Here is a 24,060-nt window from a genome sequence, read left to right on the forward strand (position 1 = left end):
AATCTGATCTTTTAAAAATATTGGAGTCGATGGTATTCCTTCTATATCGCTGTTTTCAGACATTTTGATAATATAGGTAGGTAGGTAATATGAAAACTGATTTTGACAAATAAAGCAATTAGTTACTTAGGTTAGAATCTAGGACAAACAAAGGAACAGGATTCTTGATTGAAAAATTATGGGTTTCTATTGGTTGATAATCTGTATCGTTATGAAAAATCTGTATCATAATGGATATCATTATGAAACGGATTATGGTCATATAAGTGTATTGTTAGAGTACAGGTGTAGAAAAATTGTATTATTCATCTCATGGAAATAGAAACATTCTTGAAGTGGACCTAAGAGTCGATGCAAATTTTTCGATATCAAAGATTAGTGCTGTGGAGTTTTTTTGATAACCTGGAGTTGACTGTTTCAATTTGATACAGATAATTTCTCTCATGATCTGATGGATACTTTCCAAGTTAAACTTTAAGTATTGACTATTTTTTCATGAAATACAAGGTATTATCTTATTGCATAAAGTAGTCATAGAAGATGGATCTATATGAAGACAATGCGTTTATTCTTCAACAGTTAGTTTATTGTGTCACAATTTCAAAATAACACATCAATGTTCCTAATAAAATATACCCAACAAAACAAACGGATTTCCCTCATCTTCTATCAGTTTTTCCTGTTCCTCTCTTCCCGGAGAACAAGTGCTTGGGCATTTTGGTTCCGATGAACCTATCAGCCTCTCCCTTGAGACCCATCTTCTTGACTTTCTTGCTGATGGCGCGATGTGCGATCTTAGCCAGTTTCTTCTTCATGGCTACATCCTTGACTCCTAGTTCGTTTCTGGGGGGCTTGGACATTGACCTGGATCTGTTGAGAGACGTGCTGTCACTGGTTTCCATCCTCATTCGTTTAGCAGGAGGCCCCATGGATCTGCTCCTTTGTTTGGTCTTAGTGAAATGAGCTTCTTCGCTGTCGGCTAGGTCTACTCCCAGTTTGGACATGTCGTTACGAAGTTTTGATACAGAGCGATCTCTAACCTGAAAGGATCATTCATTTTGTTATTGCATTATGGGAAAATATTGATGATGAGTTTGTAGAACAAAAAAAAATATAAAATTAAATATGAAAACTAAAGAATGGGTAGAGTTATAGAAACTTTTGTGTGAAATACAAAAACTTGTAGTGTGCAATAAATTGATTGAAAACGCCTTAATAGATTTTGCAAGAACTGTAAACCTTTTTTTTTACCTTTGCACCAGCAGTCCTGGGCATGACTGGTTTCCTACTTTGCTTATTGATCCTTGCTTCGTCTTTGATGATGGCTTTTTTGTTCCTGATCTGCAAGGCAAGCTTCCTGATCTCTTCCATGGTCTCGTCCAATTCAATTTTCGGAACGACATACATTCCAGTTTCTTCACGTAACTCTTCTTCTTTTTCTGGAAGATAACATAGGATCATTGCACAATGAAATAAAACTAAATTAGATATGTGAAAGGCTCCTTTTCATACCTAGACTTGCCAGCTTCTCAAAGATATCGGGATCAATATAATCGGCAACGTTATGGCCTTCCCAGATTTCAGGGATGATGTCGTATCGTTCCTCTTCAGGAATGTCAACGTAATGCTTCTTCAAGTCCAGTACATAATCATCTCCTTCCTCTAATTCAATGTCACGCTCTAATTTACGTTTCTTCTTTTCTGCCTGTTCCTGTTTTTTGGCCAACACTGAAGGAGGTATGCAAGGTGGTCTAAGTTTGTCGTCACGTGTTTTTGGCATTGCTACATGGAGTCTGTTTAACACACCATCAACCTAGCAAATCAAAAAATATTTGGAAAATTGCAATAAGTAACTTGTTTTGGCAAACTTAAAACTTCTCAATATATCATTATATTAGACCTTGTATTTTACTGTTTTATATGTTGCTTTCTGTATGATTAGATTATAGAATATTAATTTTATTTTTCATAATGTATTGTTACAAGTGGTTTTGGGAACATTTGAAATTATTTATATAATAAACTTTTTTGTTATAATGTATCTTATTCGTTCAGCATATAGATGTTTTGGACAGGGATGCCATTGGATTTATCTAAAGCCTATGATTGTCTCAATCATAAATATCTACTTGAAAAACTCGAAAGGTATGGAATTCGTGGAACTGCATCAGATTGGTTCACATCATACCTAACAAATAGGCAACAAATAGTAAAAATATCAATTGATGGAAAGATAGTTAAATCTAATGTAAAAACAAATAACACTGGGGTTCCTCAAGGCAGTATAACAGGTCCAATTTTATTTGTACTCTTTATGAATGACATCTCGAAAATATTGCAGCATCCTGTAAATATATCTTGCAGCATTACTATATATGCGGATGACACAAACTCATTAGTTACTGGTTCTAACTTATTTGATTTAACTCAACAGGCAAATTATTTTTTAAGTGAAGTAAGTAATTGGTTCGCAAAAAATTAACTTATATTGAATGTCCGGAAAACTAACATTATTTTGTTTCGAACTCAACAACAAAAAATAGATACACCAAGTAGTGTACAATTGTCTGGTAGCGAAATGAAATTAGAATATAATTCAAAATTTTTGGGAGTATTTTTAGATGAGCATTTGCAGTGGAATATCCATATAGAAAACTTATCAAAAAAATTAAATAACTTATCTTACAGTTTAAGAGTAGTAAGTAAATATCTAAATGATTACTCATTAAAAATTATCTATATTGCAAATTTTGAAGCATCACTAAGATTTGGGATTTGTTTTGGGGATCTAACAGTCACATGACTCATTTATTTACCATTCAGAAAAGAACAATAAGATGTTTATTTAAAATGAAATATCAAGAAACCTGTAGAGGAATTTTCAAAAAAAATCACATACTTACTGTGTATGCAATTAATATATATGAATGTGTACTATATCTGTATAAACATAAAAATAATTTTACAAAGTGTGTGGACCTTCATAATTATCAAACACGTAATTGTAGTAACATATCTTATCCAATACATAGATCAGTAGCAACTGAAAAACATATCTCTTATGCCTCTATACGACTTTTTAATAGACTACCAGAGAACATTAAAACCTTGAACATCAACAAATGTTAAATCCTTCCTCATTGAAGTAGAACCATATAATGTAGAAGACTTTCTAAATTATTCTTATTAGATATTAGATTTAAGAATTATGAAAATTGACACTTTCATTTTTTTTGTTTTTCGCCGATTTGTGTAAAACACTCTTTAAAATAAAGATTATTATTATTATTATTCCTAACTTTTATGGAATGTTATTACTGAGTTATGAAATACTGCATTTTGTTTGAATTTTCTATACATTATAGTAATTTTGAACGTTGTCAGACACTTTCTACACATTCAGTACCAAATACCATAAATCGTAGCCTATATTTCCACCCATGAAATTATTATTTTCATAAATCTGAATCAAATTAAGTACTCTTCATATAAATATTCACCTTTCATTCAAGAGGAGCTACACTAAAATCATCAATATTGAATGTAATGAACTAAATCTCAACTAATCTTCCTAGTTGGCTCATTCCAAAAATATGTAGATATTTCATTAGTTGTGGAACAATTTCTTAATATTATTCAAAAATTTTCATCCAAAGACAATAACAATAAAATCTTCAATTTTTGGACAAGTTTCAAGATGTGGAGTTTGTCCTGAATCTAATGATTTAGAGAAAAACATTTTTTTTGGAAAACTGTGTTTTGAAAAACACTATCAGCTCCCGCGAACAAACATAAAAATGCTTTTCCATAAAATGATACATAATTTAGGAAATGGATATGCCACAAAAATACCAACTTCAACCTCTACTTGTGACTTATTTCTCTCATTTTTATCACAGTTTTGAAAACTATTGTCCCAGAAAACAAAAGGAAAATGAAGCAGATAACAAGAAGAACAGTTATTTCTTAATTCAACTAACTATACCAAATAGATACCTTTTTCGTTCTCATCTTCTGATCAACTCTGAAGCTCAGGAGCTTCTCGCAAGCTTCTGTTTTGACTTCCATAACACCCATATCATTGACAGTAGACATCTCGATAATTATAATATCTTTATTTTCTTCCAGTTCTTTCAGTACATTTCTACGCTCCTTTGGCAACTCATCTAGTTTGATAATATCACACTTGTTCGCAACAACTATCAATGGTTTGTTTGCGAAAAGAGGTCTGATAGACTCAAAGAGCTTCACCTGTTCATCGAGAGTATGACCACACTGTTCCGAGAGGTCAATAAAATATAAAATACACGCTCTTAGATGGGCAAGAGCTGTTACAGCCTGCATTTCTATGACGTTGCGTTCTTCCAGTGAGTGGTCCAAAATACCAGGCGTATCAATTACTTGCCATCTGAGATATTTATAATCCATGTGACCTACGTAGAGTGACTTAGTTGTGAAAGCATATGGCTGCACTTCAACATCAGCTCTGGTGATTTTGTTGATGAATGAGGATTTACCAACATTTGGGAAACCTAGAGAGAATAGGAATTGAGATCCATTGAGCTACAATAGGAAGATAATTGGAAATGATGTAGAAAATGATGCAGTAATTGGTCAATTTTGATGAACAAAATTTTTAGAGAAGCTTCAAAACACCTACATCAATCAATTTATTCAAATATGTTTTGTTGAGAAAACTTATTTAAATTCTTTGAACAAATATTTTTGAAGTATCATCTGTTTCAGGGAGTTTGGAGCTTCCCTGCAAACTTTATTATTAAAATTTACTACTCATCATATTCTATTCATTCATTAAATACTCACCACATATTAAAATAGTTCTTGTATAAGGATCAATTGAAGGCAACCGAGCTAAATGTTGTCTCACTTGTTCCAGATAAGTAAGATTGGAAGCTTGTCTTTTCATAATGGTTGCCATCCGCCCCAATGCTGCTCTTTTGAGTTGTTTACAACGATACAGAGAGTCACCGAATTTCAACAATCTCACGTAATCTTTAGCAACAGTATCAATCAAATGTCTTGCTGTATTTATTTGACCAAGAGCCAATTTGTAGTGATCCTTATCGTACAGCACGTTCATCAAATCAGCATAAAAAGGATGAACTTCATCTAATTTTGGAAACTCTGTTAACATTTGAGAAAGCCTATCATGAAAACTTTGTTGAGCGAATTTCACTTTGCGCATATAAAAGGCTCTGATTCTTGTAATTTTGTACTGTTTGTGTACAACTGTGGGGGTCTTTCGCTGTGTTTTTGATAATATTATATCAATGAAATCCTACAAAAAAAAGTTTTTAGAAGACATATCAAATAGTTGTTCCGAAACGTTACCTTCGCAGTGGGAACCACAGCTATCTTTTTAAAATTGTAAAGCGACATTTTTGTTGGATTTTCTTTAAGTTCTTAAATATTTTATGTTAAAACTTCCACAACATTCGCCACATGTTACGATGTTAACCTGAAAAGTAAAAGGAGCAATTACTCTTCTTCTTTAAAACGTTTTTTTTTTTCTATTCGAAGAGAACATTGTGGCAAGGTGACAGTGTCATGGAAAATCAAATAACTGTCAACGTCACATTTCAACGAAATATTAAATCTCTTAAATTTTTCTTTTTTATTAAACAACGATGAAAATAAAAACAACAATAAAAATTAATTGGCGCTCCGGGACGACTTCATTGATTCCAGTGGCGCATTTTATTTTTCAGCTGTAGGAAAACCCGGAAAAACCTGCAGCACCACATCATCTGAAGATCTTGATCTAACAATGTCCTCTCTAAATTCAACAGAATTTATTTGTCGAGGGTATTTTTGACGAAAATAATTCATTATTTGAAAGATGAGGCTAGGTCGATAGTGAAATGCGGAGTTGAATCATGTGATATTTGTGTCTAAGATTTTCGTTGAAATCTACTCCTCATTGAGTTTGGTCAACTTCATTACATTCAACGAATTGAGTGGATAAATATACATACTCAAACATATGCATAATATTTCAAGCAGTTGAAGAAATATGTTCATTACAGAGTATGATTTACTATTTTTTTACTAGTTTCAGATTCTAGAGAAAGTTGTACATGTTCACATTTCCTAATATATAACTGACACAAACAATACCTTTCAGATCCACTAATCGATATGAAGAGTTATCTCATTTCCTTTTCTGTGGAAGAATATGGAAGGTAGATGTGACAACGAATTTTTGAATGATTGTGATTTCGATTCCTTAGGGCCGTGACAGAATTCAATAGTCACAAGCAATGAGGATGAGTTATTTTCATAGATGACGATGATACATAGGTACAAGAATTAGAAAATTGATCGATCAAAGAAGTTCTCTCTTCTGGCAATTTCTGAATTATAGTTTAACCTCGAAATTTCTTTCCAGTATATAAATAATGATGTATACTTTTGTGAAAAATACTTTGATTTTACGAAGTAACTCATCGGGGTGAATCAAAAAGTTTGCCCTTTCTACACCTGTATAAAGTTCTCCATTATAATTTTCATATGTGGAGTGTGGAAATACTCAAAACAGGTCGATAGAAAAGCTTTTTGTCGTTTGTCATTTTGTCAACAAAATGAATACAACCTTGCATAAAATAAGATCATGAATTCCAAGCAATAAACAACAAATATTCATTTTTTAGAACTCTTATAACTCATCACGTGTGCTCTATTACCACAGAACTATAATTAAACTAAGTTATAGTTTTGTGTCTATTACGAGTACTTTGTTCCATGTTGAACTATTCGAATACATGCAATGAGCTCCTCTTATTATTAATCTGATCTCACTTAAAACCTTTTAATTTGTATTGCGGCCTTTATACTAATATCCAATGTCGCTCACTTCGTGGTTCTTCTAAATCTACAAATGTGACGAATCATTAGCCAAGTCAGTGTTGTTTTCTTTAGTTGTACAAATTTTAAACATTTGAAATATTCTGAAGCTGAAGATTTGAATGAAGATGGAAAAAAAACGATATTTTACTGTTCATTCAAAATGACTTCTTCACTCAATTCATTGAAAAGTTTCGAATATACTCTTTATTCATTATAGTTTTAACTACATATAGTGGTTTAGAATGAGGATACCATCCTCTGATTCATAAATTATTTTATTTCGTTAGCTTATTGAAAAATATGTGAAATATCTATATTGCACAACAAATACTGAAACTATACTTCGAAACTAGATTGAATTGCAGAGGATACCTTAAATTTTGAGTTCAGTGGAGGATACAAGTAACAAAACAGAGTATTTAATACTTATGATTGCTTTAAAAAGGCTTTAATCATAATTTCCTCATTTTATTTCGTATAGAGCTTTGTGTTGTTAATTGAATATCAATTATTGTTTGGATGATTAGAGAAAACAAAATCCTGACGGTTGGGCCGTGGTCGATTAGAATCTCAAGTACTTGGGTTCCATTCGACCACAACCTACCAGCCCGGATATTGTTTTCTTTGATCATGAATCTCACCGTGAAAGTCTATGGCCTCAAAAAGGTATACATCCTGAAAAGTGATTCCACAGATCATGGCTGCTGGTCAAGCTACCAAAGGTCATCCAATAGGATACAAATGTGAAGAAGTAGAATTAATATAGTTTTTCTTCACAATTTTTAATTTGAGGGGTTATTGTTTATTTTTTTATACATTTTGTTGCTCTTATTTGAAAAAATGTATAACGGTAGGGATATAGACTACGAAGAACGTAATAGGCAAATAGTCTTAGAAGGAACACAAATACTAGAACGAACAGGAGAGAGCTTGGCCAGATCTCACCAAATAGCTGTGGAAACTGAAGATATTGGAAATGAAGTCATATCAGAGTTGGGACAACAAAGAGAATCACTACTCCGTACTCGTGATAGATTGGGAGATGCCAACGAAGAACTTGATAATGCAAAGTCCGTTCTTCGTAAAATGGGTCGAGAAGTACTGTACAACAAACTTATACTGGTCTTGATAATTATCACAGAAGTTATTATATTAGTTTCATTAATATATCTAAAATTCTTCAAAAGATCTAAGTAGCATTAAAAAATACTTAAAAGTTGTCTCTTTTCAAATCAAAGGCGTATACATGGTTTATTATATAAAATGTTACTATTTTGTTTTTCACCAATCTTTCCATAGTAATAAAACAATAGTTTCTTATTTGATGATGTATTACATTCTCAGGGATACTTTAGATGCTACATTTTTTAGCTGTCCGTACACTTTAGAAGGAGGAGACCCCAATATTAAGTTGCATATTGCTCTTCTGGCCAAGGCAATATTTTGAAAACTTCCTAAAATGTGTATTTTACTGTCTGCCAAAACTATTCTGGTTTTCGTTACATTTTCAATTGTAAACTTGGTTCTACCACCCTTTCCTGCTAATCTTCCGATTGCTCTAGATTGATGATCACCCCTGAGAGCCCTGACATCTTTTATTTCAAAGGTTTCTACGAATAAATCGTCGAGACGAAGGAGGGCCAAGGCATCTTCAACTTCGAAACCATAAACAAAAGCCTATTGAAAAAAAGTTTTAAAATGTGATTCAAAAATAATATTGAATTTCATTCACCTTCACAAAATCTTCTGCTTTTTGTAAATTACCGATATCCTTGGTTTGTTCACAAGCTCTTATTTCGATATTTTTCGATTTCAAATTGTACCGAATTTGTAATTCCAAGTGCTCCACTATAGGGGTAAAAATTTTCATCCAGTTTTCTTTCATTGCGGGTGTATCGATGAGAAGGTACTAAGATTTTTCTCATTTCATTTTTATTTGCTACATCTGATTGGGTTCGCTTCTTTTTATATTTGGGTGGTCTATTTTTACTATTACCTTCTATTCCATTGTGAACTTCGACTTCCATTTTAGTTTCTCCAGTAGAGTTGGGTCTCTTTCTAGACTGAGCGACGAAACTATTTGTATCTATGTTAATATCATCCATATTTTAAATATTTTCAGATACTGGAAAAAAAATTAGAAATGAACACCACATATATAATAGTAGATGAAAAGATATCACACTGTGACACTTTTGAAAAGGTTATTAATTTTTTCTTCTTCTCTTTTTCCATAGTAACTTGTGCCAGCAAAAGACAAGTTTTGGAATCATCAACCTTGAAAGTTTGAGGGCGTTATAAATCTAAAGGTCAATAAAACGCTCGGATTTTCCACTCGTGTTCTAATTTCATCATTACATTCTGTCTTGATATAACCTTATCAATACTGAACTGATGTTATCACGTCATAAAGCAAAAGAACGATTATGACATGTTGACATGAAATATACTAGGAACTTTTTTCCAATAAACAGTTTCGGTTATGATGTACTGTTGGAATCTTTGGTGTAGTAATGGATATTACTGGAGTTTTTTCCAACACCAAATCGTTATTTTTAATACCTCGACACATGTTTCGATCACCATCTCCTATCTTCCACTTGGAGATGATCACTTGGTGATCGAAACACGTGTCAAGGTGTTGAAAATAACGATTTGGTGTTGGGAAAAAACTCCAGTAATATTCAGTTCCGGTTATAATCAATTGTTTCATTTAGGTAATGAAAACGATGATATCATGTTGAAACAGGTTTTTATGGACAAACATGAAGAAAGACCTACATATCATATCTAAGGAAAATCAAGTAAAAATTCAGGAAACTTTAATTATATTAAAAGACGGCTTGTTTTTGTTCATTAAATTTAATTCATTCGTCATCTCCAGCTGAAGTTTCATTTGATGTAGAAACCAATCAACTCAGAAAGTCAAAAATTGAATCAGGTCCCTTTTTTCAGTCACCTATTCCTTTATTTTATCGATTACGGATAATGACAGAAAATAATATTGATTTGTGATTTTCATCTTTCTTCGAATCATCAGAACTTGAAAAGAATCGGCCATTTTCAATATTCGTTTTAGTTACCATAAGATTGATTAATGAATAGAGTATGACTTCCAGTTCCCACTTGCAAAGTAATTCAACTATTGACTTCCTAGTTCGGACTTGACAACTGTCAAAATATATTATTCAGGCAATGTCTGTCAGAAATTCTGGTTACTAGAAGTAAGAAAGTGATTGAACACAAAAGTGGTAAACTTGTCAATTTTGAAGGTATATAAGTTGTCATTCTCATTTCTTAAGCCGTTCACTTTCTATCATTATTGACCGAATTCTTGTAATAACGAAGGTATGTTTCAACAAATAAATGGAAATAAATGTTAATTCATTTTTATTTCTTATTATTGATTCATATCAATTCACAGTCGTAACTGTGAAATTCACAGTTACAATTGTGAATTGTGTAAAAATAATATTTTAGACTTTGGTAACCCTTGTACACTTTCGTACACAAGTGCTTCAGTCCTAATAAAAAAAAACTTATCTATAAAACGACGCAAATCCAATTTATAATTTATGGTCTGTGTAGCTGTGCTTTATTATAAAGTCGGGTAAACCGGAACATGTTACGACTTAAAACGAATGCGACAGTTCTTGCCTTGAGTCTCAAAATAAATAGTATAAAGTCAATCAGGGAAAGCCACGGTCACAGCCACAGAAAACGTTTATTATTCTGTATTACAAGGTGTCAAAATGAATGCGGATAATGCAAGTATATCAAAGAATGTTTGATTCATTGATAGAATTCACATGTCAGTGACGCACGTATAGGCGAGTTCTTAATTTCATGAACGAGCCCACCGATTAATTCATCTATTGGTCTATTTGAAACGATAGCGCGTTTCTATTGGTTGAAGTTGAAGCAATCCATCAGAAATTTTTTGCTTAATTTAAGAACTCGTCTTATTTTGAGTTTTGTGGATTGAAATCAACAATCAGCAGAAAGATGAATGTGATATACGATACATCTTTTATCTGAAAAATATGGATATGGAATTGAATTTGGAAGCAAAATATCAAAGACTAGCTACCGAATACTCGAAAGTAAGAAACAAATGAAAAAGTTATTCGTAACCTACAAATAATTGTTTCTAGGTTCGATCACAAGCAACAGTTTTAAAAAAAGCTGTATTAGATGAACAAACAAAAACAGCGGAGCTCCACGAGCTCCTTAAAAAACACGAACAAACTGCTAGGAAGCGGGATCAGGAAATGGAGAGTCTGAACTTTAGAAATGAGCAGTTAACAAAACGTATAATGGTATTGCAGCAAGAGCTACAAAACACTGTTCAGGGTAAAAAAAGCAAACACAAAGTGACTGAAATTCCTCCTAGTATCGATTCAAGCCTTTTGAACGAAGAACTCCAAAAGAAAATCTTGGAAAATGCCCAGTTATTGAATTCAGTAAAGGCCTTTGTCTCAGATCAGACGAGTTTCTCAGCAAATATTTTTTAGGTGTCTGACAAGGATTTAGAAATAATTGAATACAAAGAGAGAATTAAGAATCTGGAAGATGTTTTGGCAAGCTCGCAAATAAAACTTGCACTGAAGGAAAAAACCATCGAGGAGGAAAGGGAAGAGTTCAAAACGAAAAGAAATGAGTTGGAGAAATTAGTCCGTGAGCTTTCACACAGCAGTGCGCAGAGGAAACAGTCCATTGATTCATGTGAAGAGAATGTGAGTGGGTGACAATTACTTGGATAAATCTTCATTTTGACGGATGCTCTATTTGCTGAAAATTTTTATATTAGACTTGAAAAATTTTGGCTGCTAATCACGTCTGAGGTTGAAACTTCTCTACTTCAGAAAATATGGCCACTCAAAATATCACCACTTCTGATAATAAAATTATCATCACTTTTGATAATGAAAAACTGTAAAATTACTTTTTTTTTCACAATCTCATACTGCAAATTAACCTAATGCAAATGTTTTCACACAAAAAAAACTTTTATTTCTGTTGAACAACCTTTTTCTCTAAATCATGTTCTAAATAATGAGTTTTCGTTATTATGTATTGGCATTGTCACAAACAGTCCTAGTCAAGAAATGAAAATTGTGTTATCAACTTTCAAAATTTTTCTTTACTTTGTCTTGGAAAACAAAAAGATCATCACTCTTTTTGAAGCTTTCTTATTCATTAACGTGTACATAGTACTTTCTTCTGAAGATTATACATTTCCAACTGAAATGTACACTATAAGTTGTACACTGTATGAAACATTCACATGTTGTTTCTACCTTCTTTTAAATTGAGCAATTCACCAAATTATCATTTCCAATCACTATGAAACAAAATTCTGTACTCTTCGGGGGCTACGCACATTTGATTAGTGTTTTTTTTTATGTTGGTACACTTGTCTTGAACATATGTTCACAATTTCAGCATTTTAGCATGTTTAGTTTGTTGGTAAGAGGCATAAAAGTTAGTGTTTTGCAAATTTGGCTATCGAATTGTTTTTCAGCTTATCGAGTGGCTGTATCTCCAAATGTAGTCCGAACTACCAAGTTTTAGCTTTAGAAACGTGAAATATATGTCTAATTAAAAAAAAAAACAAAACTTTCACGAGCCTTTGATACGAATATTTACCATTACTTGTATACTTCTAATGTTCAAAGTTTTAGGCGAAGGTATGGCAGACTGAAGCAGAACGGTGGAAGAAGGAGTGTACCCTGCTCAAGTCTCGACCCGACTCGAATGACAAACTTACCAAATACTACGAATCCCAACTCAGCGAGGTCCTAGAGTCGAATGTACTTTTAAGGTCGGAAACAGACTCAGCGTGGGCCGAAAATCTGGCCTTGAAAGCTAGATTAGAAAATCTAACTTTGGAGCACAATCAGTTGAAAAGTAGCTTGAAGAGCAGTCGCGAAGAACTTGTTACGACCAATAACAATTACAAGAGCCAGCTTGATGCTATGACGGAGCATCTGGCTGCCCAGAATGAAACGATCACCAGGCAGTGCGACGACATTCAGTACCTGAAGCATAAGCTTTCGCAGAAAAAGTAACGTTTCCAGCTTGGCAATGCTTGGAAACTATTTAATCTCCTCGAACGGGTACAGCAGCAAGATGGATAATCAGAATTTCACAAAAAAAAAATGAGAAATTATGCAATGACCTATCCTGCTACTTGGTACTATTCCAGTGGTAAATATTTCAATTTTGCAGATGATCTGTTATATTATATTAAAGGATTATATTAGGATCAGTTTCGGAGCAGAAACTCATTCATAAATAAATTTAACAAAAAACTAGAGTTTCTATTGAATTCTTACCTATAAACATTTAAAAATTTGTTACACAAACATATAAAAATATGTCTTACAACAATTATCAGCCAAAAAGAAAAAACTACTCTAAAAGAGAAACAATGTCATTTGAAATGGTAGATGTAAAGAGAGTCCCAATAATTTACAAAGGTTTTCTCAAGAGAAATAAAAATAAATAGTGAGTTCGTACAAAAACTGATAAGGAAGACGAAAATTGTTCTGAACCCATTCTATACTGTTTCCATCAATCGAAGCTTGACTGTTTTTTCCCACAAACCAACCACTAGTTAATCGCGAACGTTCACAACTCAATAGAATTTCTTCGCTTGGCTATCCTTGCTATCCCTGAAAAATGAAAATTACAGTAAATTTATTTTATTCAGCATCAACATATGTAACTATCCTCAACTACATTCTCTCATAGATCTTGAAACATTCTATAACAGAAGAGATATTCCTCATTGCTATCCAAGATCGGACTTTCAACCTCTCCTAAACTTACTAAAAATAAGACATTTTCTCAACCATACTGTAGAAAAAATCAGTACCTTCATTCCCTTTGTACCACGAACTATAAGAGCGGCAAATAAAACAGATCTCGATTTCTTTACTTCTACACCAGCATCTCAGTTTCAGGATTCAGGGTGAAATATGTAGTTTCTGCGAACCTTTTTCTAATAGAAAATTTAATCTAGTGACATTCTTTCATGAGTATATGTATTTGATTGTTAGTTGAGTTTTTACAATTTGACTAGTTTTATATATAGCGCTTTCGACAGCTGGTCGTGCTGTCATCTTCTAGGCACTCTTCTATCTGAATGTGTTATTCTGTTGTGTGTTTTTTTATAGGGTCCGAACGCCTCAATACAGATACTTCTGTTGCTTTAGGTAAATTTGCCTGTATATGTAGATGAAAGACAAGATATAGGCAAATTTACCTAAAGGAACAGAAGTACCTGAATTGAGGCGTTCGGACCGTTCAAAAACACACAACAGGATAACACGTTCAGATAGAAGAGGACAGTACGACCAGATGTCGAAAGCGCTCGCAGATAATCAAATAGAAGTCATAGAGCTTCAAATCCTTTTTGTAATATATATATATATATATATATATATATATATATATATATATTTCTTTCATCTTGAAAACTATTTGAATATGTCTTGTACTCGGTCATTTGTAGTAAAAATTAAAAAAAGTTCTAATAAGAAAAAATAGGAATCAATGAGTTTAATTTCAAGGTAAGATTGTTATTGAGACAAGTGGAAACATTTTAACTTTCTATTTTTATATTTTTCATTTCAGCACATGAAAAATTGATATCGTTACAATAAAAATAGTTGATCACCTCATAATTCGGGAGAAATTTTAGAAAGGTGCTTTTATAATACCTTGCTTCCTAATGACTAATGGCTAAAGAAACAAAAAAACAAAAAATTGTACTTCACAGCTCATACTTCTCAAGTTTTTTTCATTCGTTAAAATGAACTTTGAAATAACATTCAGCATTTAACACTTGATTCATAATGTCAAATAATGCTATATTCAAACTGAAAGGGGTATACATTTGGGAAAAAACGTGGCTTTCTACTTCTCGATCTTTATACAAACAAATATTGAATGGATTGGCACAATTGGTAGTACTGAAGTACAAACAAATGTGGTAATCTTCCATCTTCTTTGCATGAATCTAAACATCTTGTAAAGAGTTTATTCCAAAATCAATTGCCTTATTCCTTTCTTTGGTAGATTTTCACATTTTTTTTGTATGAAGATGGAGAAGAAAAAGCGGAAACATTTTCTGAAAATACACCCCTTTCAATTTAAAGTATCATTTAGTTGTACCTCCCATTTTGAGGAAAAACAACTCACCTGTATAAATTGTACGCTAAAATGATTGCCAACTGCCCCGCAGCGATCAGCAGCACTGCTGTCACTGATACGCATTTGATATTTTCACAGCCTTGTTGAGAACCCCTTGGTGGCTCAGCTGGGCTAGGTTCTGTTTGACGTGATTAAGTCCGTCCCTCATTTCGGATATTAGAGACTGAGTATCGTAGCCCACGGCCTGGACTTGGGCTGTTGGCTGCTTGGCCTGATTGTTAAGAATAGTGTCAGCTCTTTGCTTCAACTCTAGGATGAATTGCCTGGTGCATAAAAAAATTATAGATTGTTATCAAATCGTTCAAGTATCAAAAAGTAAAATTATTATTTCAACACGTTGGCTGCCTTAACATTGGAATAGATGTTAATACATAATACGTTTAGATGAAGGAACAAAAAGAAGTCGCTTGGGGCTAGATCTGGGGAGTAAGGCGGGTGGTCAAGGAGTTCAAATCGTAATTCGTGTGCAAACGCGGCACCCAACGGGCGGACAGCTTTCTCATGCCTTAATTTTGATTTAATATGTGACAAACACATTTTTTTGACATGTCCATATCCTCGGCTATCTGTCACTTCAATTCGGCGGTGTCTAGCACCATTTGGTGAACTTTGGCAATGTTTTCGTCGCTAGTTGCAGTTTTTGGACGTCCGAAACGTTCATCTTCTTCCAGGCTCTTAAGGCCATGTTTAAATACAGCTGCCCAAAATGTAACTGTGGTAAATGATAGTGCAGAGTCCCCAAACACAGAATCCAACTCATCTTTGATTTGCGTAGGCGTTTTGCCTTTCAAAAACAAATATTTAATGACAGCTCCATACTCGATTTTGTCTATTTTCATAAAAACACAGCAGCTCACTCAAACGACATATAACAGGGGTTCCACAGGTTTCAATCCTGGGACCACTATTGTTTGTAGCTTTTGTGAGTGACATTGAAGACACCTGTAAATTCGCAAATCAAATGATATTATATGCTGATGACACAAATATTCTTATGTCACACAATAACATTTATCATTTAACAAAATTAAGTAACAAGGCAACTAATGAAATAGAAAGGTATAGCCTTGAGAATGGCCTCAGCCTGAATAGAAAGAAAACCAATTATGTCCGGTTCTTGCCAAAAAACATGAATCCAAATTATGACCTATATTTAATCTTATCTGGTAAATCTATACAATCTATGGAAACCACCAAGTTCTTAGGTGTTACTTTGGATAGTAAGCTAACGTGGGAAGCATACATAAATACTGTATGTTCGAAACTAAGCACTACATGCTATATAATAAAAATCTGCGAGATACTGTATCAGCAGACATCTTGAGACTATTATATTACGGGATGGTACAGTCTACTCTACAATATGGCGTGATCTTCTGGGGGTCGTCTTGTTACTTTGAAAGGGCATTTGTATCTTAATAAAGGATAATAAGAACGATTTGTCATGCTCATCCAACCACAACATGTAAACCTTTATTCAAGAATCTCCAAATACTAACCCTTCCATGTTTATATATTCTTGAACTGATTAGGTACATAAAACGTAACCAAAATGAACTAATTAGGAATGAAGACACTCATATGTATAATACTAGGAATAAAGAAAAACTTCGACAACCCTATTCAAGGTTTTCAGTCTATGAAAATTCACCAAAGCATATTGGTATCAAGTGTTTCAATAAAATAAAAGATTTGATAGATGTGAATCTGAATGACATTCTATTCAAAAATAAATTGAAAAATTTTCTTCTTGAAAAAGTATTTTATGTTGAAGAATTTTATAATTCGTGATATCTCATAATTGTGAGACTGACAATTTTTCTGGTTTGTTTTACGACCATACTTATACTATCTTAACAATTTATTTGTAGATTACCTTCTTTTCTTTCTTGACTAGCCTGATAAGTGTTATGCATGTGTGTATGTATAATGCCTTGTATAACCTTTGATTGATGAATAAATTCTATTATTATTATTATTATAACAACTGCGCGTCCAAAATAGCTAGAACTTTGGGGAGTAACTGCTAACAGATGAACAACGAAATTCACAAGCTTTTATTTACGAGTGCTGCTACCTTCATGTTGAGGTCAAAAACTATTCAGATCACTCTCGTATAAGTTTGTGGGTAAGTGATGAATGCAGAATTCTTCAATAATACTTATCCTACTGCTGTATAGAAGTCTCATATAGCTTGTTGATTTTTTATCCCAGTGATAGAAGCTCGTGCCACAAATTTTTTTCGAGTATTGTGTTTCATTTTATTTTTACGCAAATTCTTTGGTTTCAAGTTCATTTTATTGGAAGAACGCTATTGAAAAGTGAGCACGAAAGACGTTTTATCATGATTTAAAAATCGAATGGTTTGAATTCTCAAGGACTCAATTGGTGATCAGAGTCAGAAACGCTTTATTATCATTAAAGTTTAGGTTTTGTTGACAAAGCAGGTTTAAGAACTAAACCAATCTGAAACATTAAAATAAAGGTCAAGAATTAAAACAAGATCTTAATATGGCTCAAGCACACTTCAAGAAGTCTATGATAAAAATCTGTGATAAAAATTTTATAAGTTGCTAAGTCATCAGAAAGAAATTCCTCAATACTAGCTTAAGCTTTATCTAGCAGAAGTTTTTTTACTCTTTTTTGAAACTGTTTGTAACTTTCTGATGGAAAGGGGGAGAAGATTGAAATATTTTTTGCTATGATAAAAAATCGAGTTTTTAATTTGTGCTGTTGACGGGATAGGAATATTGATTGCGAGACAAGTTAGAGGTGTTATCTTTGTGCTTTTTGTGCATTAGACAGACTGTTTCTGAAATAAAGAGGCAGTAGACTGTTAAGATGGGACGAGTTAAAAAAAGGGCTTACAGGAATCTTGGACTCATCTCTTTTTTGAATTGTGAAAACTTGACTCATTAAGTTTTGACAGCTGCTACCCCAGAAACAAACTCCGTACCGCAAGTGGGATTCGAAAAGAGCAAAGTATGCTTTTCTACCAGAGTGATAGTCCAAAGAGTTAGAGATAGACCTTATCGCATAACAACTTGAATTTATTATATTGCCAATTGGAATCTTCCCATCTCAATGAAAATGACAAAAAGTGTATTTTGCAACCTGGGATCTTTATCCCTCTATGTGCATATGTTACATAAGGAAGATGAAACAAAGATTTTTTTCGTAACATTTTGGAATTTCCAACAGGCGGAAAAAAGTACAAGAACTAGACTAACTCAAGAAGAGAAACCTCGGTTACCTCTTCTTTTGGAAGGTGATATTTATGATTTTGATATGGAAAAATTCAATGATGAGTTGAATTACATGATCTACATGTTCTATAATATAACTGAAAATATGAAACACTGATCTGACTTTGAAAAAAATTGAATTGAAATCAAGTGCGATCTTCTCACTAGGAAACTGATAAAGAAATGTAAGAAGTCCGAAAAGAGTCTGCACAATTATTTAAAAACGAATTTGAAACTGAACAGTGAACTTTCAAATGCAAACCACAAATTATTGGCACTAAATCAAGTGATTTTGTTGAAAATTATAAAAAAAGGTAGCAAGAGGTCATCAGAATTTTCAGTTTACTGCTGTGATAATAATAAGGAACAAGGAAACACAATACTATTCAGAAATACTAAGTTTTTCACATACCTCAGTTCTTTCGATAAGTTTATAATGACATTTTGGTTAGTAAATACAGCATCGACCTCGTGTCTTTTTATGGTATCAACATAGCCCCCTCCGACTTGACCGACTTGAGGAGCTCCTCCTCCCTGTGGTACGCCACCTTGCTGGCTTATTAGACTCATCGTTCTTTCTTGCCTGCCTACTACTTCGTCTAGTTTCCTGTTGAGTTCCTTTATAACTTCGTAGATTTGATTCTGGCCTTGGAAAATTTGCCTCAATTCTCTTTGAGAGTCTGATTCATACCAGTCGTCCAAATCCGGTTCTTTCTATGAAGATAAAAAATTATTTGAATGAATATTTGATATCCTCTGATGTACAGGTGAGGATTATTGACAGCTGATGGATTTTTCTAACATTTCATTTCAAAGGCCAAAAAATAGATTCTTGTGGCTTTCATAAAACAATATTTCTCATTAAACTCCTCAGGATCACTATTCTGGATTTTGATAGAAAGGATTACTACTTTTTGCTTTCTACTCCCTCGCTTCTCTATTATTTCCAAAAGAGATCATTCCTCAAATGAGGGAATAGAAAGAAGAGAGGAAATGGAATGAAAATGTTGCCAAACTCCTCTATAATTCCTCCACCAATCCAAACGCTTAAAATTATGACAGCAGACACATAACCTCAGATTTAACTTGAGGTGGTCATTTGTTTATTTGGTGAAAGAGAAGAATCTGCTATCATTTATTTAAAATGAGTAGAAAGGATATCATATTGAAGCAGAAAATTTGAACAAATAGATTTCTCTAGACTTTCCGAGGTTATACGCTAAGAAATTCATGTCAAATCATACTTGTCATCGTGCAAAAGCTTTGTGGAGTGAACTAACAAAGGAACTGAATGTTATTATACGTTGAGCTCATACACCAAACCCAAGTATTCCTTTATTGTGAGATTTTCAATGGACAGTTTACAAAACAGCAATACATGTTTTGCTATACAATAACTTTATCAAGTGTATTCACAGTATAACAATGAATTGTTATTTGAATAGGTTTTTTAAAACTGAATTTCATAAATAAACGCACAAAACGTTGACAGTCAGTTTTTCAGGTAATCGTTTCCTTTTCTACGTCCTGTCTTCAATTTCCCTCACTTCCAGCCAGTAGAATTAGTGAGATAATTCAGTTATTTCAGTTTGTGATCCAACAAAAAAACGGTGCATGTGTAAAGCAAAAAATCGGGATTATTGTTGACCATTATTCATCAAGTTTATAATTCTGATAGTAGTAGCTTTATTCATACTGGAAACTGTATGCCTGATGAGAAAACACATCCTTTGAAGCCATCTAAACGAATTATAGTACTCCGCAGCCAGAAAATATTAAATTATCTATTCCAATCTCAAATCTCAACAAAGATCCTCTTATATGAAATGGTTGTGAAATATATAATAATCTACCACTGGAGATAAGAGACATTAAAATTTCAACGATCTTTAAAAAAACATTGAAAACTTAACTCAGTGAGAAACCATACTACTACGTTGCTGTCTTTTTCAATGAAACATTTCAAATCGAATTCCATTGCAATACTAAAGTCTACTTGTGTTAGTATAATTACCCTGGTCTGACGTAGCATTCAATATGATGTATCTTCATTCAACCGTTCATTCACTATTTTCGGACTAATTTATGTTTTGTTACGTGTCCATTTTTTAAACTACTGACAAGATACACATTGTAAAAAAAAATGTTTGTTCTTCGAACAATAAAGAATGTTTCTCTGTCTCTATCATGTTCTCATGACATTTCTGCTCGCTGAAACTCAAGCATAGCAGTCCTAATGTCTCCAAAGAACCCTGACTTTCATACATATATACAAGAAACATGAAAATGAAAAATCACCTCATCGGGATGCTCTTTTCTATATTCGGCTTTTTGATCTTCCAATTTCTTCTGATAATCCTGGTATTCCTGTTGCAATTTTTGTTGCTCCTCGCCAGTAACTGCAATAAATCAATAAACATTGACTTCATCGTATATATTTTCGTAGAACTGTGATATTATTTTACAATTAACTTATCCAGATTATATATTAATGAATTTATTCAACATACTGAATAGTTACAGTCCAATAACAAACTAAATTCAAGGAACAATTACGTTGAACACCCAGTTACCCAATTACTACAGCTAAGCTACTACAACTTAGAGCAGATACCAAGCAATGTGCTTTTGATAATTAAAGTGATATTTTCTTAAAATTATCAGTTTCTTCTTAATTTCTAAATTTGCCCAGAAATATTAGTTTGTTTAAATAAAATTCAGAATATGAATTTTTAATAGAAATATTAGGACTTATTTGCAAAGCTTCAATATAATCTCAGAAAAAGCTAAATCTTCATTTATACCAAACAAATGATATTAAAGCAACAAAAAACAGAATCTTTAAACTCACAATGAATTATATCAATGATATTTTTATGGGTAATTAGCTAGTAGATATTTTATGATGACTTTATCTTTTAATCAGGTTACAGATAAAGGATTATTTTTATTACTGACTTTTAAAGTAATTGTCTTATCAATCTATCTTCTTTGAACAAAATAATGTAATATACTCGATAAAGATTCCATTAATCTCAATTTTAGTTGTTTTATCAGTTTCAGAAATGTACCAGAACTTTTAGATAATTTGGAATTCTTATAGCTTGGGAGCTACATTACTGTTTGCTACTCTTCACTTAATTTTTTTTGTCAGTTTCATACATGAATATCAATAGTTCATTAATGAAATACTTGAAATTATGATAAACACATTTTCATTTACCTTGATTAGACTGTACTTGTCCTGGAGGATGCAAGCTGTTGGTGAGGAAGTGAATGACATCATGGTCATCAGCCAAACCTCCAGTAGCTGCCGAAATACCGAAATATCCGTTCTTGGGCAAGAAAACATTTTCTGCTCTCAAACAAACTTCATAGTCTTGTTCGTTATTTGTCATCCCGTTATGGAATAATACGGTTAGGGTGTTCTGGTAGTACTCAATACGTGCCCTGGTTGGGAAAGGCTTGTTTCGGAAGTCTCTGAGACAACCGGCAAGTTGCTGTGTTGTGCCATCACTAAAATGAAAACATAATGATAATAAAGCATTTATGATGTGTTTGGGTAGATTTCCACGGTCAGCAGTATGTTGTCCTTGAGTTCGGGTTGAGGCGCGCCTGCGGTGCAAAAGTTCAAGAGAGTTGCAAAGCATTTTTTAGTGGTAGTGTTCAGATCCTGTTTGAAGAATAATTTTTTCATTTATAAAAAAGGTTCTTTTTGCAAGCCATATGATTGTTTGGCGAATTCAAGCTGCTGGTCGAAAATAACACTGAAACATTTATCCTCAGAAAGAGAAGGATTAGGCAATGCATACAGGGAATTCATAAAGGCAGGTTGAGTTGAAGGATGATCATATAATATTTCAAGTTTTGGATGGGTTCAGGAGTAGAGAGTTTTCCTCAGTCTACTTGGTGAGTTGAAAATTATTTTCATTACTGAAAGAAATTTGTAATGTACTTACTTCTGGTGATCAAACTTTTTAGTTCCATCATTGATAACGGCCATAATATAAGGGTTATTGTGTTTATTGTCATTGTCGAACGAATCGAAAAATAAACCAAGACCGACCCACTGGTCTGATGATCCGAAAACTTCTCCATCATAAGCCCCTTTGTTTTGAGTGAACCAGAATGCCTGAAATCAAGTTTGTTAACTCATGCCAAGCCCCAATATCTTTCATAATACCAAACCATCAGCTCCTATCCTACCCCTTCCTGTGATTCTAAAAGAGATGTCTACATCCCACCAATCGAAATTGACTGGCTGCTTGATCCATATGGCACCTTTCTGGCTTCTGAGCGAAGGGGCTATTCTAACATTTTCTGAACTGGCAATAGCATCTAGAAAAAAGGTATTAGTATGGACGAATGTAAACCAGGGAACTCATTTAGAGCATTAAAAGAGTGGGATAAATACTCCTGAGGGTTATTTATAAAACGTTCCATACAAAAAAACAAATAATTGGGTAAAAATGTTATTTTCCAAACATAACATCTGTTTTTTTGGTTATAATACGTGTCCAATTAGGAAATGAAAAATATGTTTCCTCTTTCTTTGGAGCACATGTTAAAGAAGGACACGTAACCGAAACTCATGTCGTGTATCATTAAAATACAATACGTGTACCAAATAAAATTTTACTTACTACCGCCGCGTATTCCCAAAATGGTACTGAGCCGTCTTTTTGGGCTAGATATGGAGGTTTAAACGAATATTTATATTCGAATTTCTTATGTACTACATTTGCAGCAGTGTAATTTATCAAAACTAATAAAATACAAATTAAATTAGTTAAGCACTCCATAATAAATTCACCACTTGTAAGTTTGCACTGGCGCACTGGCCACTTATTCATAAAAAACTTGACTTATAACTAATTTCAAGTTGTTTATTGAAGTTTAATTTTTCATGTTACAACTACCATCAGAGGGCGCCTATTAAATAAATGTTTGGACAATATTGCTAAAATTATTCACAGTATGAACTTTTTTGTAGGTAAATTTGGTTTCAGGATGCAGTCTGATCTGAATATTGAGTGGACATTATTTTCGAGTAATATGGAACACGATAATTTTGAAAACACATTTAAATTCAAATTTTACACCATCGTTATTTTTAAAAAACGTTTAAAGCTTTTCCTCGAATATCAGTTATCGCTACGATTTCGGTATAGTTTCAAGTTATTGCTTTAAGTTAAATTATTTCGGAACATATTTTGTCTCTCGTCCTTCACTTTCATTTGTATATGTAAATATTGAGGTATTTATTATTATACATGTATTTTAATTTAATACATGTATTACATTATCAGCAATTGATAATCCGCCTATTTCTCTATACAGTTACACTGTTTTGTTCATCTGAGAATTATTTTCTTGTTTTTATGAATGCATGAAGATTTATTATTTTTGTTATTTCAATTGTGATGATACTGAATTTGACATATTGCTCCAAATAGTTCTGTAATTTAGCTATATTATCAATATTGCTTCAACAAATAGTGTCATCAAATATGTTATAAAAAAGTATAAAATATTTTTTTTCCATTAACCAGCTGTCGCACCCCTACGAAACTTGTGTGAGCTAAGGACTAACGAGGTGTTACATTTTACGTGTGCTTCCTAACACGGGTTGGACGATAGCAAGTGAAAATTGATCGTTAAGCCTGCGGCTTGAACCACCGACTAACACGGCGGTCGATTGAGTAAACAAAGCACCCACGTCAAACCG

At 33.1% G+C, this 24,060-nt stretch overlaps 5 protein-coding genes across 5 annotated transcripts; 2 read left to right on the plus strand and 3 right to left on the minus strand.

Annotated features, from left to right (window-relative positions):
- Nucleotides 1–564: 564 nt before the first annotated feature.
- Non1 (nucleolar GTP-binding protein 1) lies at nucleotides 565–5,511 on the minus strand. Its single transcript, XM_023163752.2, has 6 exons — nucleotides 5,353–5,511; nucleotides 4,825–5,299; nucleotides 3,997–4,532; nucleotides 1,513–1,813; nucleotides 1,252–1,439; nucleotides 565–1,040 (listed from the first exon to the last, which is right to left on the minus strand). Exons 1-6 carry the CDS (start codon nucleotides 5,398–5,400, stop codon nucleotides 660–662), a joined length of 1,929 nt encoding a protein of 642 aa, XP_023019520.1. The 5' UTR covers nucleotides 5,401–5,511; the 3' UTR covers nucleotides 565–659.
- A 2,119-nt stretch (nucleotides 5,512–7,630) lies between these two features.
- Vti1b (Vesicle transport through interaction with t-SNAREs 1b) lies at nucleotides 7,631–9,007 on the plus strand. The gene has a single exon (XM_023163741.2). The coding sequence runs from the start codon at nucleotides 7,708–7,710 to the stop codon at nucleotides 8,062–8,064; it is 357 nt and encodes a 118-aa protein (XP_023019509.2). The 5' UTR covers nucleotides 7,631–7,707; the 3' UTR covers nucleotides 8,065–9,007.
- On the minus strand, nucleotides 8,181–9,066 carry l(1)G0004 (RNA-binding protein pno1). The gene is given in 3 exon segments (XM_023163729.2): nucleotides 8,181–8,544; nucleotides 8,600–8,755; nucleotides 8,757–9,066. Coding segments are annotated over 3 exon segments (717 nt in total). The 5' UTR covers nucleotides 8,973–9,066; the 3' UTR covers nucleotides 8,181–8,199.
- Nucleotides 9,067–10,812: 1,746 nt separating this feature from the next.
- On the plus strand, nucleotides 10,813–13,184 carry LOC111508274 (uncharacterized). The gene is made up of 4 exons (XM_023163717.2): nucleotides 10,813–10,970; nucleotides 11,022–11,330; nucleotides 11,382–11,603; nucleotides 12,552–13,184. The coding sequence occupies exons 1-4, from the start codon at nucleotides 10,911–10,913 to the stop codon at nucleotides 12,936–12,938; spliced, it is 978 nt and encodes a 325-aa protein (XP_023019485.2). The 5' UTR covers nucleotides 10,813–10,910; the 3' UTR covers nucleotides 12,939–13,184.
- ergic53 (lectin, mannose binding protein ergic53) lies at nucleotides 13,170–23,191 on the minus strand. Its single transcript, XM_074179634.1, is given in 9 exon segments — nucleotides 13,170–13,544; nucleotides 15,076–15,181; nucleotides 15,184–15,350; nucleotides 18,745–19,046; nucleotides 20,631–20,731; nucleotides 21,556–21,848; nucleotides 22,292–22,464; nucleotides 22,516–22,670; nucleotides 22,972–23,191. Coding segments are annotated over 9 exon segments (1,548 nt in total). The 5' UTR covers nucleotides 23,186–23,191; the 3' UTR covers nucleotides 13,170–13,507.
- Nucleotides 23,192–24,060: the final 869 nt, after the last annotated feature.

Source organism: Leptinotarsa decemlineata, unplaced genomic scaffold (assembly GCF_025532065.1).
Source record: "Leptinotarsa decemlineata unplaced genomic scaffold, Ldec_3_MD MMD2_tig00026282_RagTag_RagTag, whole genome shotgun sequence".
Taxonomy (NCBI): Eukaryota; Metazoa; Arthropoda; class Insecta; order Coleoptera; family Chrysomelidae; genus Leptinotarsa; species Leptinotarsa decemlineata.